At 40.8% G+C, this 17714-nt stretch overlaps 2 protein-coding genes across 2 annotated transcripts; one reads left to right on the top strand and one right to left on the bottom strand.

Moving 5' to 3' along the window:
• ca6 (carbonic anhydrase VI) lies at positions 1-12971 on the top strand. Its single transcript, XM_086068948.1, has 10 exons — positions 1-136; positions 1360-1539; positions 1664-1812; positions 2165-2260; positions 3058-3124; positions 3205-3362; positions 3587-3713; positions 3803-3886; positions 3982-4014; positions 6798-12971. Exons 1-10 carry the CDS (start codon positions 46-48, stop codon positions 7430-7432), a joined length of 1620 nt encoding a protein of 539 aa, XP_085925074.1. The 5' UTR covers positions 1-45; the 3' UTR covers positions 7433-12971.
• slc2a5 (solute carrier family 2 member 5) lies at positions 10625-15678 on the bottom strand. Its single transcript, XM_086068947.1, has 12 exons — positions 15390-15678; positions 15203-15301; positions 14951-15111; positions 14672-14796; positions 14447-14599; positions 14237-14362; positions 13994-14181; positions 12869-12979; positions 12692-12793; positions 12323-12398; positions 12078-12205; positions 10625-11029 (listed from the first exon to the last, which is right to left on the bottom strand). Exons 1-12 carry the CDS (start codon positions 15561-15563, stop codon positions 10805-10807), a joined length of 1668 nt encoding a protein of 555 aa, XP_085925073.1. The 5' UTR covers positions 15564-15678; the 3' UTR covers positions 10625-10804.
• Between the last annotated feature and the right edge of the window lie 2036 nt (positions 15679-17714).

A 17714-nucleotide genomic window follows, 5' to 3' on the forward strand; every position in this document is an offset into this window, starting at 1 on the left:
GGAGGGGTGTCTCATTTGTGCGCAAAAGCAATCCGAGACGCAGCGATGCGCCGACACTTCTTCTTGCTCGCCGTTTTTTGGGTCGCTGTTGCCACCGCAGTGATCCCCCATGACGACATACACTGGACATACACAGGTAGGCTTTTCCCCCCGTTCATTTGGCATATTCACTTGAGAGCTAAAGCGAAGAGAGGGGAGGCGGGGGGTGGGGATAAGTACCTTACGTACAGCAAATTGATGCTTAACCACTGGTCAGATGCTTTTCAGTGGGTGTAAACACAACAACAACAGTAATAATAATAACAACAATACTACTACTATTATTACTACTAATAATAATGATGATGATGATGATAATTAATAATAATAATAATAATAATAATAATAATAATAATAATAATAATAATAATAATAATAATAATAATAATAATAATAATAGGGAGTGTTTATATTGTGCCCCCAAGACTCCCAAAACAACTAATAACAATGATAATTATTATGATCAGAAACACAATAATGGGCATAATCATAATAATATCAACAAATGACTCTTCAAATACAGAACAAACACAGCAACTACATGGTTAATATGTTTTACTCACTGCTGGGAAACAAAGATGAGTTGCAACAACATCAAGTTGGGCAAGTCCTGGCTGTGACTGTAACTTGTAGAGCTCAATGGGAGAAAAAGGACAACAAACAACCCACAATTGTCCACACAGAGTCACGCCCCTAATGAATCCTTTGATGATTTGGCAAACTGTGTAAAGCAGTCATATTGTGCATTTTCTCCCACAATTTAAAACACTTGGTGGTGTCTTAAAAACATTTCTGATCAGACTGTGACATGCTTTTGTCAAAATAGCTGAGTCATTGAGTCTTGGGCTCAACTGGACGTTTTGATGTTTTCTGACTCAAAAATGACATGAGACAATTTGCATTAGCTATATTATACTTTTTAAAAACATGTAGTAATAGCATTTAACAATAACATTAAAAAAAAATTTTTTTACTCATTGTCATAATGCTATGTGTATAATTTTGAGGCGGGAAATGGTTTATAGTATTCAATTTTTTAGCAAAAAAATTAAAAAGCTCTTCAACAAGTCCTCCAACAATAACGACCATATTGCACCAAAATACAACCTCCTATGAATGCTTTCCAGATGTATTCTGCAAACAGTAAATGAGGGCCTAAACTTTCCGTCTTTTTTTTTTATCGGTTCAGCATATTCTAAGTGCCATATTTCACCATATGAATGTAAAAATCGCCTTGTCAATTGTGCTGGATGTAAAGCGGCAACTTTGTGAAATAACAGAAAACAGACATTTACGTTTAACATTTGGTGTTTCACACAGAGGGAGCTTTGGACCAGATGCACTGGGCAACCAAGTACCCAGCATGCGGGGGTAAGAAACAGTCCCCAATTGACATCCAAAGGCGCAACGTGAGACACAATCCGGATATCTTGCAGCTGGAGCTTAATGGATATGATGCTCAGAAAGGGACTTTTCTCATGTCCAACAATGGACACTCAGGTAAGTCAGTAGCATATGATGAGCCCATGGAAAAGTTCTGCTCCTGAACAACAAAAATCAATGCTTTCAACATCTGTAAATGTATTCAGTTTCTGGATAAGTTTAACGTGTTGTTTCCCATCAGTCCAAATTGACCTGCCACCCACCATGAAGATCACAAAGGGCATGCCAGGAAAATACACAGCCGTTCAGATGCATCTCCACTGGGGTGGTTGGGACCTGGAGGCCAGCGGAGCAGAGCACACCATCGACGGCATCCGCTACATGGCAGAGGTAGACCAAATAAAGCATTCAGACGCAGCTCGCCTCCATCGGGAGCAGCGACGGGCAGACGGGAGCGTTGTGCACAACACGCTCCAGTGGTGGTAACGCCGTGATGTGAAACGCAAACATCCTGCAGACTGCAAAAACATCAATTTGTCAAAGTGACAGTGCCTTAAAAGAGCAGTGGTGGGTGGGCAAAGTATGACCCGCTCTGTTAGTCAATCAGGCCCACTGTGCATTTTTTTTTAATCATATGCCAATAAATAATTGTATTGATTTGTTGTACTATATGTACTCTCATACAGCACATTTTCATGGTCCCTTGCTACCCCCCCCCCCCCCCCACCCCCTTGTCTTTCAGCTCCATGTTGTCCATTACAATTCAGACAAGTACAAGAGCTTTACGGAGGCCGTAGATAAACCAGACGGGCTAGCGGTACTCGCCTTTTTCTACGATGTACGTATTCTTTTGATTGCTTGACTCACACACATAAACATGTGTCATTGTCATGCCATTCTTTCTCTACCAACATCTTTTGACAGGAATAAAATCAATCTAAGCTTAGATGCATTTAATAAGCTTTCAAGTAGTTCAAGAGAGACTGTTACTCGAAGAATGTGCTGATGTGTCTTTTGCTATGGCAACACGGCCTTTATCATCCCTTATGATATGAGCTCCAAGTGGTCCGGGCTGAAAAGTGGTTGGTAATAATTAGAAATAATTATAGTGGAGAAAGAAGACCAGCAGATAACATGTGCGTTTTAAAATAGAGTTCATCTTGACTCTCTTGCTGAAAAGGTCACCGTTCATGTACACACACTGCTATTCAGGACAGGCACGAACAAGCAGTGCCGGCCCATAAAGCAACTTTTACTATATTTTTTTCCTCTCACGCAAAAGGCAACGTGGTTAGCAGTTAGCACATGGGCCTCACAGTTCTGAATTTCAGGGTTCAAACCTGTCCTCCGGCCTTCCTATGTGGAGTTTGCATGTGCTTCCCATTGCTTTTGTGTTTTTCCTCAGATTACTTTGGCTATGTTCTATATTCCAAAAACATGCATGTTAAGGTCATTAAATATTCTAAAATGGCCAGAGGTGTGAATGTGACCGTGAAGGGTTAAATGTACACTGAGAAGGACTGGCAACCACTCCAGGGTGTAGCATGCATATCGCCCAAAAGTCGTGGACTCGTCAAGCTTGACTGACAATCTTGGAATATTTGCTAACAAGTTTATTTTTCCATCCATTTTCAGGATGGGCATTTTGAGAACACCTACTACAGTGACTTCATCTACAACCTTGACAAAATCAAGTATGCAGGTGAGTCTCATTAGAAATGTCATGGGCGTGCACTTACAAGACGTGTTTGAGTCCCACGTGCCCTCAATGACCCGTGACAGGTCAGTCCATGAACATCTCGAGCATCGACGTGCGCTCCATGCTCCCCGAGAACCTCAGCCATTTCTTCAGATATCAAGGATCCCTCACCACGCCGCCCTGCTACGAGAGCATCCTCTGGACGGTGTTCGACACGCCCATCACTCTTTCGCATAACCAGGTAGACTCAACAGGGGAGGAACGGTGACGTATAGTTGCACCTGCTGGAGGGACACCGGCTCCCTCTAGTGCTATGTGAAAAGAATTATCTACTGAATTAAATGTTCAGACTGTTTCAAAATACAATATGGATGGATGGATTACATATGAATTTCATCTTTTAGAATCCTGGAATACTGGGCTGCCTCAGTATCTCGTATCTTTTGTTGGCTTTGTTGCATCCAGATCAGAAAGCTCGAGAGCACGCTGATGGACATCGACAACAAGACCCTGTGGAACGACTACCGCATCGCTCAGCCTCTCAATGACCGCGTGGTGGAGTCGTCTTTCCTTCCTCGACTTGGGAAAGGATGTGCGTATTTCACGAATCGTATACTCGACGACTTGGTTATTTGAACGTAGGGCGAGACAAATGATTGCCGCGTCCATTCGTTTTGCCAGCGTTCTGCCGACAAGATGAAATTGAATCCAAGCTGCAGAAAATCGAAGGCATGATAACATCTATCGGAAAGAACATGTACTTAGGTGAGTGATGTCTTGGTTGTATAACATGTTCAAATCCAAGCACTCTTCTTGTTAACTCTTCACTGTTGCACGGCATGTCGTTTGTATGTACTTAGGTGGACGTCACGACTCGCAGCCAAGCAAATATGGTGAGCTCATTTGTTTCCTGTTTCTGGCACAGAAAGTGACTTGAGTGACGCATTGAGTTACAATAGCATCAATAGTACGGTCTCCCCTTTCTATTAGCGTAAAGAGTTTAGGATTTTACACGATTTTGGGATAGTCAAGCAGACCCTGTCTGTCACACACCAGAAAATATCAGCCCGTGCACCGAACAGTAGTGATGGGAAAATGAAGCTTCATGAAGCACTTGTGATGTTTTTGGACTCCTCTAGATGGCGCTCTTGGTTGAAAGATGCAGTGGAAATGTAATCAATTTCCTTTGCACTAGCCTTTATATTTAAACCAAGAGCACCATCTAGGGGAGTCACAAAATATCACAAGTGCTTCATGAAGCTTCATTTTCCCATCACTACCGAACAGTAGTTGAATCCCATCTCTACATTCAGAAGCGAAACAGGAGCAAACTGTCACAATATGACCATTTTTAAAGCAGTTATTTGGGATTCATCCATGTGATCTTTTCACAGTTTGGACCTTGATACAGAGCTTAAAGTGAAGGAAACCATTTTTGCTTGCGAAAATTAGTTATCTTTATTCACCACAGTTTCATGGAGAAAAATGTTGTTACTTGTTTAATTATAAATAGTTCATTTGCATCTTTGCATATTTAAAAAGGCTCTACGATATATAAAGCAAATTATTTTGTAGCAGATGTCATTTTTGGTATGTGCCGCGGGCCGCTTAAAAATGAATAGCGGTCCGTAAATGGACCCAGGGCCATAGTTTGGACACCTCCGATCTACAGTACAGGGTGTAGTGTTGTAGAGGGTTTGATTAACCTGTGTATCCACCTATTGTCATCCATACAACAGAATAATGCCCCCAATTTACAATTTCATACTGAGTAAGTACATTTCTAAATAAATTGACAGGAGATTAATATTTCAGTAATTATGCTTTTGTCACATTTTTGTTTGGAGGTGTACCATGAGATTTTTTTCTAATGCCTAGGCCCTTTAATGGTTGGAAAACTGTTCCAACATCCAGCAGCAAGTGACGGTGTCACGTGAGGTGTGGAATTTAGGACCCAAATGCAGACAAGACACGGGAGTGGGGAAATAGAGAATCTTTATATACAAAAATACAAAGTAACAACAGAAAACTGCTGGATTCAGATGACCTTGACAAAAACACTTAACTCATTTACTCCCAGGCATTTCCACTAAAGCAATCCCCTTCGCTCCAGGCTGTTTTACTGGATTTTGACTGATTTTGCAAGGCCCACAGAATATTGTTTCCATTGCTATAAAAACATAAAACCTACCAAAAGAAAGATTAGAGTATCTTCTTTCATCAGGAAAAAAGTATATTTCTAAGTGTGTCCATTTTGCAGCAATTAGCATTAAAATATAGCTAAATTTCATCATTATTCACAAATCTGTTTAAAACTGTGGGCAAAATAAATTTTGGCAACATGGCCCTGGTTGATCTCTTACACTGTGCTGCCACCTGCTGGCCGTTTTTGACTACCATTGCTTCAAGCATTCTCTTGAGTTCAGAGGCTGCATCAAAGCCTTCTGTATGTTTTAGCATTAAAAAAAGAAGAAGCATAAAACACATATAAATACGTCTTTGGGAGCATGGTAATATTTAAAAGAGAATGTATTTATACGTTTTGGGGAGCAAATGAGTTAACAGAGTAACCTTGGCTAAAAACCTTGAATGGGATGTATGCAGAACTCAAAAGTACACCGTAGCCACAGCGAGCAGGGCTGCACATGCAGCTGGCATGGAGGTTGAAACTACAGATATGCTCGAGCCTTCCCGCTCGAATCTGATCGCGCAAATGAAGCGGAGGCGTGTCGAAGCAGTGTTCCGACAATTGCTTCGGAGATGCTGAAAATCACGTGACCACTGCAAACGAGGCCTCGAACGTCGCAGACGTGTCGGCGCCTTCACGATGTTCCGCGGGAAAGAAGATTTGGTGTTTGACAAAATGCCTGCAGTAATTAAAGCCCCAATTACATGATACAAAATAGGAAAGGTTATGATCATTCGGCTCAAATATTTTTTTCCAGTTTAGGATTATGGAAATACGTATACCATATAATAAAAACAATATACCTGTTCACAAGCACTGTATCTACACATTAAATTCGGTAGAGTAAATTTGACTCTATTTAGAGTGGGACCAAAGCTGAAGGTCGTGAGTTCGTTCCTTAACCAATGAGAGGCTTTTATTATTTATTTATTTTTTCAATTCTTTATTTTATTTTAAATAAATATTATCCTACTCTAAAGAAATACTATTTTGAACACCACAGACACAAACCATGACACAGACTTGAAAGGTCAACTTTACTTGTGTAAATCACACTTTAAAATGACGACACAATCCCACATTTGAAAAAGATAGAGAACATCCACTGAAACTTTATTGAACTTATGAAATGCTGAGGCATACATGATAGCAAGGTTTGAAGCTTTGTAAACAGTGATTCTAAACATCCCGTGTGCACACGACGTTTGACCAGCAGATGGCGCTCTTGCAGTGTGTCAAATGCCTTGAAGCAGGGCATCGTTTTAGGGCAATTGTCTTGAAAGGTGTTCAATGTTTCCGAAAGCCTCGGTTTCTCCATCTCCACCCCCAACTGTCAACATTCTCATCATAAGGGACATAGTAGCTGTATAGCAACTACAAAATTGAAATGACTAGACCAAATAAGAGTGACTAATAACTCACATAGGAAGTGCATCCTTCATGAGGGTTAATAAGTGACATCAAACTTTTTTTCCCCATCTTCAATAGGACGTCAAGCTTTGTTTCCTCTGGTGCTGAACTTCCATCTGGATAATTTCGGTAGTTACGCCAAGGCCCACCTCAGCCATCCGATGGATCTCGACTCCTTCACCATCTGTATGCACATCTTGCCCGAAGCGGAGGGGACGCACAACATCATCGCATACGCCAGCGAAGGCGTCCACAACGAGCTGATGATCTCCGTCAGCGAGGGCCGAGACGGCAAAGAGGTTGGCCTCTGGATCGGCAACGAGTTTGTCAACTTGCCGTACAACATCAATTCTCACGGCTGGGTCAACTACTGCATCACCTGGACATCCCGCACTGGCGGTGTCGAGCTGTGGATCAACGGCATGGTGGGGGAGCAACGCTACCTAAAAAGCGGTTACAAAATCACCCCGGGCGGGGCCTTCATCCTGGGCAACGACCAGGACGGAATGCTGGGCATCTCCAACACCGACTCCTTTGCGGGAAAGCTGACCGACGTGAACGTGTGGGACCACGTGCTGACCACAGCAAATATTCGCGACCAGATGGCATGTGAGGGGAACAGCACGGTGCAGGGAAATGTGTTCAGCTGGGCGACCACCAAACAAAGCCTGTATGGGGGGGTCCAGCTGGATAGTCAGTACAGATGCGCCTGAAATATCCTCCTGCTGCTCAAACCAAAAAATTGCGGAGGATAGCGGCCGAGCCCTACCTCAAATAGACACATTTAGAATTGCCAAATTAGTCGTTTAAAAACATAGATATACCAAACTAATGCAACTACGATGCCATGTTCTATGTTTCAAACGTATCATACATACCATTTAACTCTCCCAACTTCCACTAAAACGACAGTTACTTAACACTCACAGAAATATTTCAAGCCTAATTTGACAGGGCGTGGCAGATTTAGGACTCGGGCGCAGAGATAGGAATTGGCCGCCAAGGCAGATTTTTACTAAACATAAAACTCCTAGTTTCGAAGGAAAAACAAAGGCTATAAGGCTACGTTCACCCTGCAGGTTGTAATGCTCAATTAGGATTTTTTTGTTAAATCCGATTTTTGTATGTACCGTTCACATAATAAAAACAAATGCGACATCTAATGTGAACATAACGCGCGGGTGATGCGACTCGCATGCGCAAAAAAGCATACGTCGAGTGACGTACACCCAAAACAATGACGTCACGTTGCAGTGTTCACGGAAGTAAATATTTTCTCGACTCGCGACGTTTTTACCGTTCGCCACCCACTGAGACAAGCGAGTTTTATAAGTGTCATATGCAAATTTAGCTGTGCCAACTCACGTTACAGATAGGTGGACTGGTGGACTCGTTTCGTGGACGTGTTAGGGGTTTGATTCATATGTCTTGTCTGCATTCATTGTGCAAATTTAGCTGTGCGAACGCCCGCGCTTCTGGTTGGTGGACTGTTTTCACGCTGGCTCCTGGTTGGCTGCTGTCCTCAGCTTCCTCGTGCGTCAGTTTTCAATGTGCTGTTCACAAACAGCAACAGAAATCCGTCGGATTTATTTTTTTCCATCTCACGTGGTCAGAGTAGCGAGGTTGGAAGAGGTAATAGAAAAATTTGGGGGAAATGAGGGGACACTCCTCGACCTCCTCATTTAATTGAGAAGTCTACCGAAGATGACGTTGCGTCATCGCCGTTCGTGATGAACCGTCTGCAGGGTTGAACTTCTCCTATCGCCACACGTCAACTTTTTGCTTCATGTTTCAAGTGTGATTAGATTAAAGACAAATACAAATTTAACACTGTTACTCATTAGATGTCATGTCGCATTTGTTTTTGTAATGTAAACTGTACATAAAAAGATCGGATTTAACAAAAATCCGAATTGGGCATCACGACCTGCAGTGTGAACTATGACTGTGATTAGGTTAGAGTGATCCTGACGAAAACACTTTGGCACAAGACGCCGACTATTTAACACATGAGGGTAATGGGAAATAGGTGGACACAATCAGGAATCAGGGTTGACACTGTCTGACACCACATGAGGAAAGGCAAGTGACCTAAAACGAAAGGAGAGTCAGAAATTTCAAAACAAAAAAGGAAATGACAAGCCAGTAAAAGCCCAGACGAGACAACCTCAAGTGTGACATAACTTAAGATGTACGTAAACATTTTTCTTGACAAATTCCCATTTACTTTTTTTTTTCTTTTTTTTTTTTTAGATAATTTTAACACAAACCTACCAAATAAACCTTATATGATACATATTCATTAGTCTAATAACGCCTATTTATTTGAAATGCATAATCCTCAGATTTGTGTATTTAGCATTTATAAAGTATAAATAATCCAAATTAATAATAATGAGAGTATTTATTTAAAATTATACATAAAGTATATTGTTTGAATTGCATAATAATCAGGTTACCTATCCACGATAAATATACTGCTACGTGAACCCCCTCCCAGATTTGGGATGAAACTGATCGCATACATCCCAAGAACGTAAAAAAAAAAAAAAGTAAAGATGATTTATTAATACTAAATACATAAACATGAGGATTATGTATTTCAATTAAATAGGCTTGATTAGACTAATGAATATGTATCATATAAAGTTTATTTGGTAGGTTTGTGTTAAAATTATTTAAAAAACACACTAATAAATAAATAAATGGGAATTTGTTATGTTTTTTTTTTGTTTACATAAATCTTAAGTCAGGCTTGAAATATTTCTGTGAGTGATGGTTCTATGAGTCTCGAACGACTGCCAGAGAGGGACCCAATAGAAACCCATGCTAAACATAGCTCCTCCCTGATGGACAGAGCTTGTCTTTCAATTGACTTTACTCACTTCAGCTTGAGCTAATTTTATTTTTCAGTGCGGTTTTAGTGCCAGCTTAGTGCATTATAAAAACAAAACAAAAAGCACAAGAAACGCGAACGGGGGAGCTTTTTCTGCAAAACAGTGGATAGGTTCCTTCCAAAAATATGACTATAGGCAGGGGATTGCTTTGTTCCCATGGTGACTTGGGGGCTTTAAATGCTTCATTGCAATGTGTTAAAAGATAAAAAGTACATCAATATAAGGTGAGACAATAAAAAGAAACAAGACTGGCAGCCACACTTGTGACTCAATACCATTTGGCTCATGTCACATGACACACAAAAGTGTGAAAACAGCACAGAGTGAGGAAAATGAACAAGCTTGGCGAAGGAATTGACGGAGTGACCATAGCAGTTAGCCATGGCTGCCAATTTCTTGATTGTCACTCCTAATATTTAAAAGGTAAGTCTATTCAAAAATGTTCTTTACAATATGTTATGTGCGCATGCACTAGTCCGAACACAGTATTCTGAATAATATTGCGTTTGTGGAATATGAATGAATAAAAAAAAAAAAATGTTTATCTAACTGAGGAAGCGGCCATTTTGCCTTGCTGACGCATGCTGGCGACTGAAAACAACATCCTGTGCCTAAGGACTTAGCTTGTGAACATCATATGACCAAGAGAGAGAGAGAGAGAGAGAGAGAGATGTCATTTTCAGTTGTCAGTAAGTGGCTGTGAAAAGCAAAATGGCCAAATAAGATAGATGGACAGGTGGATTTTTCTGATTCACATTCCACAAACACAATATTACCTAATCTGAATAATGTGTTTAGACAAGTGGGGGTGCATAGAACACAATATTGTAAAGACATTTTTTGTCTTGACTTCCCCTGTAACGTTATTGTAAAGACATTTTTTGTCTTGACTTCCCCTGTAACGTCCACTACAGACAGCTTCAGCCATGTATTTATCATCTTTGCATTGGGAAAAAAGGGACTTCATTCATGCCTCAAACATTGTACAGTTTGGTGATTTTTTTTATTTTTCTACAAAAGACTTAGTACAAACATTCATTAAAAATACGTCAAGAGGAACATAAAGAACACAATGACAAAAAATGAAGTACCATAACATGCAGTGTAATGCAATCCCCTTGCCCCCCAAAGTGAGGACTTCCTCTTGTGCGAAAGATCTATTGCTGTCTGAAAGATCTATTGGTGTCTTCAAAAGGCTGTGACCTTCTCTACATCCTGCAGGTTTTCTTTGCTCTCTTTCAGTGGCGCATCGCTATCGCCCAGCTTGATCTCCACTCTGTTCCTTTCGGCAAACATCTGGCAGATCTCCAGGAAGGTCTTGCTCTTGGTCTCGGGGACCATCAGCCAGATGTAGATCAGCGTGGCCAGACAAATGAAGGAAAAAATAACAAAGCTGTAGGGGCCCAGGCCTCTCTGAGGGGAGAGCGAAAAGCAAACATATCTTCTCGTGACACTTTTTAAACGTTAGTACACAAAGCTAAAACATAAGTAAACATGAAAGAAAAGTAGTTCCCAACAAATTCAGCAACCACCACCATAATGTGACGTTCATGCAGGGACGTGCCGGAAGGAGAGGTAGAGCCTTACTGTCCAATTTGCTGCATGTGGTGAGTTAAAGAAAACATTTTTTTTTTTTTTTACTTTTTTAATGGAAGGATTATGTTCATTCAATATTTTTAGCACCACTTTGATTTTCCCAGTGTGGTATGAGAACCACCAATGGCACACAGGCTCCCTCTAGTGGTCCCGGGATAAATCACTGCAGTACAGTTTAGTTGATTTACGAGCTGTATGTTAGGATTAAATTTTTAAGAACTGTTGCTTTTACGTATTAATTTGAATACAATGTGTATTCAGATTTTAATTTAATTATTGTTTAGGTACGCTTTAAAAAACAAATCCTATATTAAAGTGCAGTGTTATTATTCAAACCACATTTCTGGCCTACTATTTTAATGGTGGTCATGGTGGTGGAACTTTGAGAGCTAAGTATGTTTAAAGGTGGTCCTTGGAATCAAAAGTTTGAGAAAAAAAATGTTTGAGAGCATGCTAATTAAAACTGCAATATGGAACCTTTTTCCCCCCAAAAAATATCTTTACAAAAGTCTTATTTGACCATTTATGACTGAAACATCTTCTAATTAGTAGATTAACACCTTAGCTGTTCACAATAGGTACTCATGTAAGCCTCTGGCCAATAGTTTTCAGACTGGATTCGGGTTCAAATTTCCCGCCCTCTGTCTGTGCATGTGACGCCATATGCGCATTGGGTATGTAAAGTAGGGTATGTGCAGTCTCATTTTTCATCAACAGGTGGCAGTAGCGATTTAAAATGGAATCTTCTACATTTAGTAGCTTTAACTTTAAAACATGGATATGCCTGCAATGATAATTGAGATACTGTATGTTGTTATGATGATATCAATGGGACAGAGGATGAGACTCAGGTGGCGCAACTGACCTCCATAAAAGGGAACAGCAGGCCAACAGTGAAGTTGGAAAGCCAGTGGACAGAACCTGCCACCATGAAAGCAGCGGGCCTGGCTGACTGCCGAAACATCTCAGTGGTCACCACATAAGGGATGGGACCTGCCGATGTGATCAGCCAAAGGGGGAACATTTGAGACAGAGGGTCAAACCTCAAGGTCAAAGGGAGGGCGTCATGTGTAAAGTGCAAACGAATGTTACTGAATGTCCAACACTCACTGGGTCCGATTGCATGGCCAGCGATGTAGACGATGACACACGTGATGCTGATGTAGGGCATCCATGTCACGCTTTCCTGTGGAGTAACAAGCAGGTTAACATGCAGATTATGGTATTATCTTCAAAATGTAATCCAATCCCTCATAGGCAATGTTTGAATTGACATGTTCACATTCTTAACTGTGATACAAAGGTCAAAATAAGTTAACCACTAATATAACGTAAAGTATCAAATGGAAAATAAAAAGTGATTATCAATTTATATAGCATTTTTGGGCTTTGCAAATTTGTCTCGAGCCAATCTGACAATGAGCACTTGAGGGCAGCAGAGCGACATGATCTGAAGGGTCTTTGTTTGTCCCATCAAACCTGGAAGGTGAGAGCAACCGCCAGCAGGACACATGCGCCACAGCAAATCCCGAACCCGCATAGGAGCAGGAGGCGTCGTCCAGAGGCTTCCACGATGAAGACCTAGCGTTGCAAATTCCCAATTAATAATCATTTCCTTTTAGAACTACAACTCTCCGCTCAAATGAGGGTACCTACAGCCGCTATCGTCATGAAAACATTAACGGCACCCGTTCCCACTGTGACGTACTGGATGTCATTCTCCATGACCCCTGCGGTGGCATATATGCTGTCTGCATAGTAGTAGATCTGGGAGAGTGGAAAGACGATTTGATGTTAGCAAGAGTGTAACAAATGTAATAAAATAAATAAAGCAAATAAAGAGGAACCCCTGCTTAGTACTGTAATGCTGTCACTATCTAATAATTTTTTTTTTAAATCGATTATCCTATTGGTTATCATATGAATAATCCTTTTTTAAATTATATTTATTACTATTTGTTTGTTTGATAATCCATTATGGTTGAACATGAGTTGAATTGAGTGGATCTACATTGCGAAACACCAACATAATTAACCTGTGCTAAACGGTTAGCAATCGCGATTACCATTTGCGCACTAGCGATTAAAATTTAAGGTAAACAGGCACGAACCACAGTTTAGTTCACACACATCATTTTATCTACATGAGTTGAATTGAGTAGATATAACTACTAATTATTTATTATGTTCTGTGCATGAGCATTATTAAACACAAACAAAATTATCCCATGCTACACGGTTAGCAATCGCTATTAGCATTTGCGCTACAGATGACCATATAATAAGATAAATAAACACTAACTACTATTTAGTTCACGCATACATCATATCTACATTAAACATGTAATAGTATCTTAAAAGTTACTTAAAGACAATGCGCTGCCTGTTAGCTACAATGAGCTCAAAACTTCCTGCTCCGTGTAGAAACATGGATGGCGACGCAAACACAGTGGAGGAGCTTCAAAGCAGGCATTTTTAGTCAATCTATTTTTAATATTAACTTATCCAACCTGGTCGACTTTTGTCCTAGCCCTACCCAAAAAAAAATAAAAAAGAAGCCCTACTGAGAATGGCAAAACTCCAACGCAGTGGACTAGGATCGGCAATGCTACATTGCTAATGCTAAAACGCAAAAATAACAACAAAAGCAACACATCTTTGTTTAACTATGTGTGCTTTTTTATCTGTGCTGAAAACAAAGAACAACCAGACGGGAGCTCCGGAACGTTCCCCATTTCACCCTGTACATTGCACGGCTAAAGACGCCAAAGCAGCTCTCACCGCATTCACCCCCGACAGCTGCTGCCCCATGTTCATGACGACGATGGAGACGAGCTGCCAGCGAAGCGAGCGCTGGGAAAGCAGGGACGGCACGGACAAGCAACCCTCTCCCCTCTCCGATTGGTCTTCCAGACGCATCTCTGAAATCTCTTCGGTCACGTCGTCCCTGCCACGCAGCCTCTGTAACGCTGAGGGAAGATGGACCCTAAACTTCTGTTATGTCAAACTCACTTCTCAAATCACCTTTCTTTGCAGTCATCTCGTCGCCCCTCTGAATGAGCGTGTATCTGGGACTTTCTGGGAAGAAGGGCAGCAGCATGAGCTCAATTACGGCGGGAATGCCAGTAAGGCCCAGCAGGATGGCCCAGCCTGAACAAATACAGGAAGTTTTGACTCAGCATACATGTATAATCCATAATCCCTAAACACCGCAGTATGCATGCCAGTGTCCACCTGTGCTATTGCCCAGTATGTTTCTGATTCCCAGCACTTGGGCACTGAGGATGCCAATTGTGATGAAGAGCTGCGGTACGATCCCAATGGCTCCCCTGAGATTTTTGGGAGCGAGTTCGCCCAGATACATGGGCACCACGTTGGACGAAAGACCTGCAGAAAAGGACACGAGATGCTTTCAAAGGATTTCTTCCGCTGGGCTTCATCGCGTTCAACACGTCAGACCTGCGCAGAAGCCCACTATGAACCTAGCCACGATAATAATCTCATAGGATTTGGCCAGCTCACTGACTCCCATCATCAACGCGGGGACGATGGAGAAGATGTTGTTGAAGAGTAGAGTGCCCTTTCTGTTAAGCCACACAAATATAGTTTGTGTTTATCTGGCGACCTTTCACCCTAAAACAGCTGCAATAGGCTCCAACTCACAAATGACCAATATTATAGTCTTTGTTGACAGAATGTTCACAGGTGATTATAGTGTCCTATCACATGCATGATTACCTTCCCAGTTTGTTGACCAGTGGGGCCACCATGAGAGAGCCAAAGAAGCCCCCCAGAGGGTACATGGACACAGACAGAGACCACAACAGAGTCAGTAGGCTGTCGCCCATGGGTGTAGCGTAACGCTCGACGAAGGTGATGTTGTAAAAGTGCTGCATAACCTGAAGTGGGAACAAAAGCGGAACACATGACAGAAATACATCACCACTCAAATGTATGTGTGTGTGTGTGTGTGTTTCTTGTAAGGGTTACCGGCGCTGGAGAGTTGATGACAGCAACGTTGTATCCATACTGGAAGGATGAGCCGAATGCAGATATGAGCGTGGCCAGTGCCAGGACCGCGGTTAATCTCTATGAAAGACAAAGGCGTATTTTCTCTACATTATTTATCATGATTACAGCGTTGAGTATTTGGATTCACGGGATGTGAGACACTCACCTCACTCTTCTTAGGCTTTGCCAATTCCGCAGCGTCCACCATGGCTGTTTGTGTCTTGCACACACGGTAAATAAGAAAAAGTGCACTTTGGTAAACTGCACTCTGTGGCGTCTGCCTGCCCTTTGAACATGCCATCATCACGGCTAAAAGCTGCAATTTGTTTATTGCTTTCATGTTGCTGACGGCGCTCACTCGTTTACTGAAGGTTCATCCATTGTTGCGCAATATGCTGGCGGTTTGTACACCCATTACATAATTAAGAATTATAATAGAGCCTATAAAAGTGGCAAAGCTGGATCGGTGCCTCAATTACATGGCTGCATGTTTTTCTTTATGTGCAATTGGTATGCTAATTGCAAAAAAAAAGAAGAAAAAAATAGGTATTTTTTACAGTCTTTATTAAATCATTCACTGCCATTGACGTCTATTGACGCCCAAATTAAACACATTTGAACTATTTCTATTAGTTTAACATTTTTTCCACTTTTGTTAAGAGTATGAAAACCTAGAAAATTATATAGAACAGATATAAAATTTACGTATTTTTTACAGTCTTTATTAACTCATTCACTGCCATTGACGTCCATTGACGCCCAAATTGAACAAATTTGAACTATTTCTATTAGTTTAACATTTTTTCCACTTTTGTTAACAAGAGTATGAAAACCTCAAAAATAAAAATTATATAGAACAGATATAAAATTTACGATTAATCGTGAGTTAACTATTGAAGTCATGCGATTAATAACAATAAAAAAAATTAATCGCCTGACGCAATTTAAAAAAAGAAAAGATTATTTAAAAATTAGGAGCGTGAGGCAATTGAAATTTTTTATCGTAATTAATTGCATGACTTCACGAGTTAACTCACGATTTATCACAAATTTTATATCTGTTCTAAATGTACAATAAAAAAATTCTAGGTTTTCATACTCTTGTTAACAAAAGTGGAAAAAAATGTTAAACTAATAGAAATAGTTAAAATGAATATTTGACATCTATAACCGTCAGTGGCAGTGAATGAGTTGATCGTGAGTTAACTATTGAAGTCGCCCCTAATTTTTAATAATCATCTCGTCAGGCGATTAAATTTTTTATTGTAATTAATTGCATGACTTCACTAGTTAACTCACAATTAATCACACATATGCCTCGACAGAAAATAAATGGTACCACCAAATTTGGTGTGTTCATCTTTTAGTTTTAATGAATTAAGTGGGCGGCAAGCCAGCGGACTAAAATCCCTTCATACAGTGTTAGCACACGTTGGAGCGCCTTCAATGTCAGCCAAGTCTCAAAGCTGACACAATGGATGCGTCCCCGCACAATACAGTACATGATGGCCCTCAAGGACAAAAAAAAACAACCCTCATCAGCATTAACTGTCCTTACTTCCTTATTTTCTCGGGCATCCAAGTACAAATGTGATCGCAAGTTGTCATGTCCTGTCTTTTATTTTGGTAGGTTTCCTCTTCCTGTTTTTGTTCCATTATTTTTGGCATTATGTAACTCTAATGGATTTTTATTTGGATCTTACAAATCTGCTGTTTTGTATTGTAGCCACATCTGTGTGCACAGTTTGTCAAAAAGGAGCACTAAGATGTGAGATCTTAGCATCCTGCGCTAGCTATGTGCTTGTTGTTTTCACTGTTTATATTAGTGATCATCAATTCAATTCAATATTTATTTACTACTTATAATGTATATTTGTTCATCTAGCTAAGCAGGGAGCTTCATCTAATTTATTTAATTGCAAATTCCTGGAACAGGTCTTCGTCCCTCTGTTCACATGCTAGCGTCTCGTACCAGGAATTCCATTGAGGGTGGAAGAGATTGAGAGAGGAGCATAGGTCGTCACGTCTTTGAATTATTACTGTCACCACAAATGTCCACTTTATGCTTTATGTTTTAAGTAAAGTCAAATATCAACACTGCAACGCTTCACAAAAAGTGGCTTTTTTGGTTGTTCTACAGGCTCGTGGGTTCAATGGATTTAAAGTCCACACTGTCGTGCTAACGTACATGAGCAACAATCGGCAGGGGTCAAAGGAGAAGTGAAGCTCCAAGGTATAAAGAAAGGCTCTGGTGTCAAGGAGGAAGGACGGCATGTGATGATCGGTCACACATCCTGAGCATGATGACGGCAGCGATTCTTTTTTGTGACGCATCAAACACCATGTTGCAACACATCATAAGGCAAGAACCGGCAGGTTTTGAAATACAATAGCCGAGCACATCACTGACAGTGACATCAGTGGGAAAGTCATCTGACTGCGGCTTTGTTTGACAATATGGGATCATCAAGTACAAAAATACAATTAGGTG

Source organism: Leptonotus elevatus, chromosome 2, assembly GCF_054856555.1.
Source record: "Leptonotus elevatus isolate MCC_2025b chromosome 2, RoL_Lele_1.0, whole genome shotgun sequence".
NCBI lineage: Eukaryota > Metazoa > Chordata > Actinopteri > Syngnathiformes > Syngnathidae > Leptonotus > Leptonotus elevatus.

Bases quoted from the DNA above. Each gene is read 5' to 3' on its own strand.
- ca6 (XM_086068948.1), top strand. From the start codon at position 46: ATGCGCCGACACTTCTTCTTGCTCGCCGTTTTTTGGGTCGCTGTTGCC. The intron at 1,540-1,663 runs GTAAGTCAGTAG...GTTTCCCATCAG, and splicing joins GTCCAACAATGGACACTCAG to TCCAAATTGACCTGCCACCC. The intron at 3,714-3,802 runs GTGCGTATTTCA...TCGTTTTGCCAG, and splicing joins TCCTCGACTTGGGAAAGGAT to CGTTCTGCCGACAAGATGAA.
- slc2a5 (XM_086068947.1), bottom strand. From the start codon at position 15,563: ATGAAAGCAATAAACAAATTGCAGCTTTTAGCCGTGATGATGGCATGT. The intron at 15,302-15,389 runs GTGAGTGTCTCA...TGTCTTTCATAG, and splicing joins CAAAGCCTAAGAAGAGTGAG to AGATTAACCGCGGTCCTGGC. The intron at 12,794-12,868 runs GTAGGTACCCTC...TTGCAACGCTAG, and splicing joins TTTTCATGACGATAGCGGCT to GTCTTCATCGTGGAAGCCTC.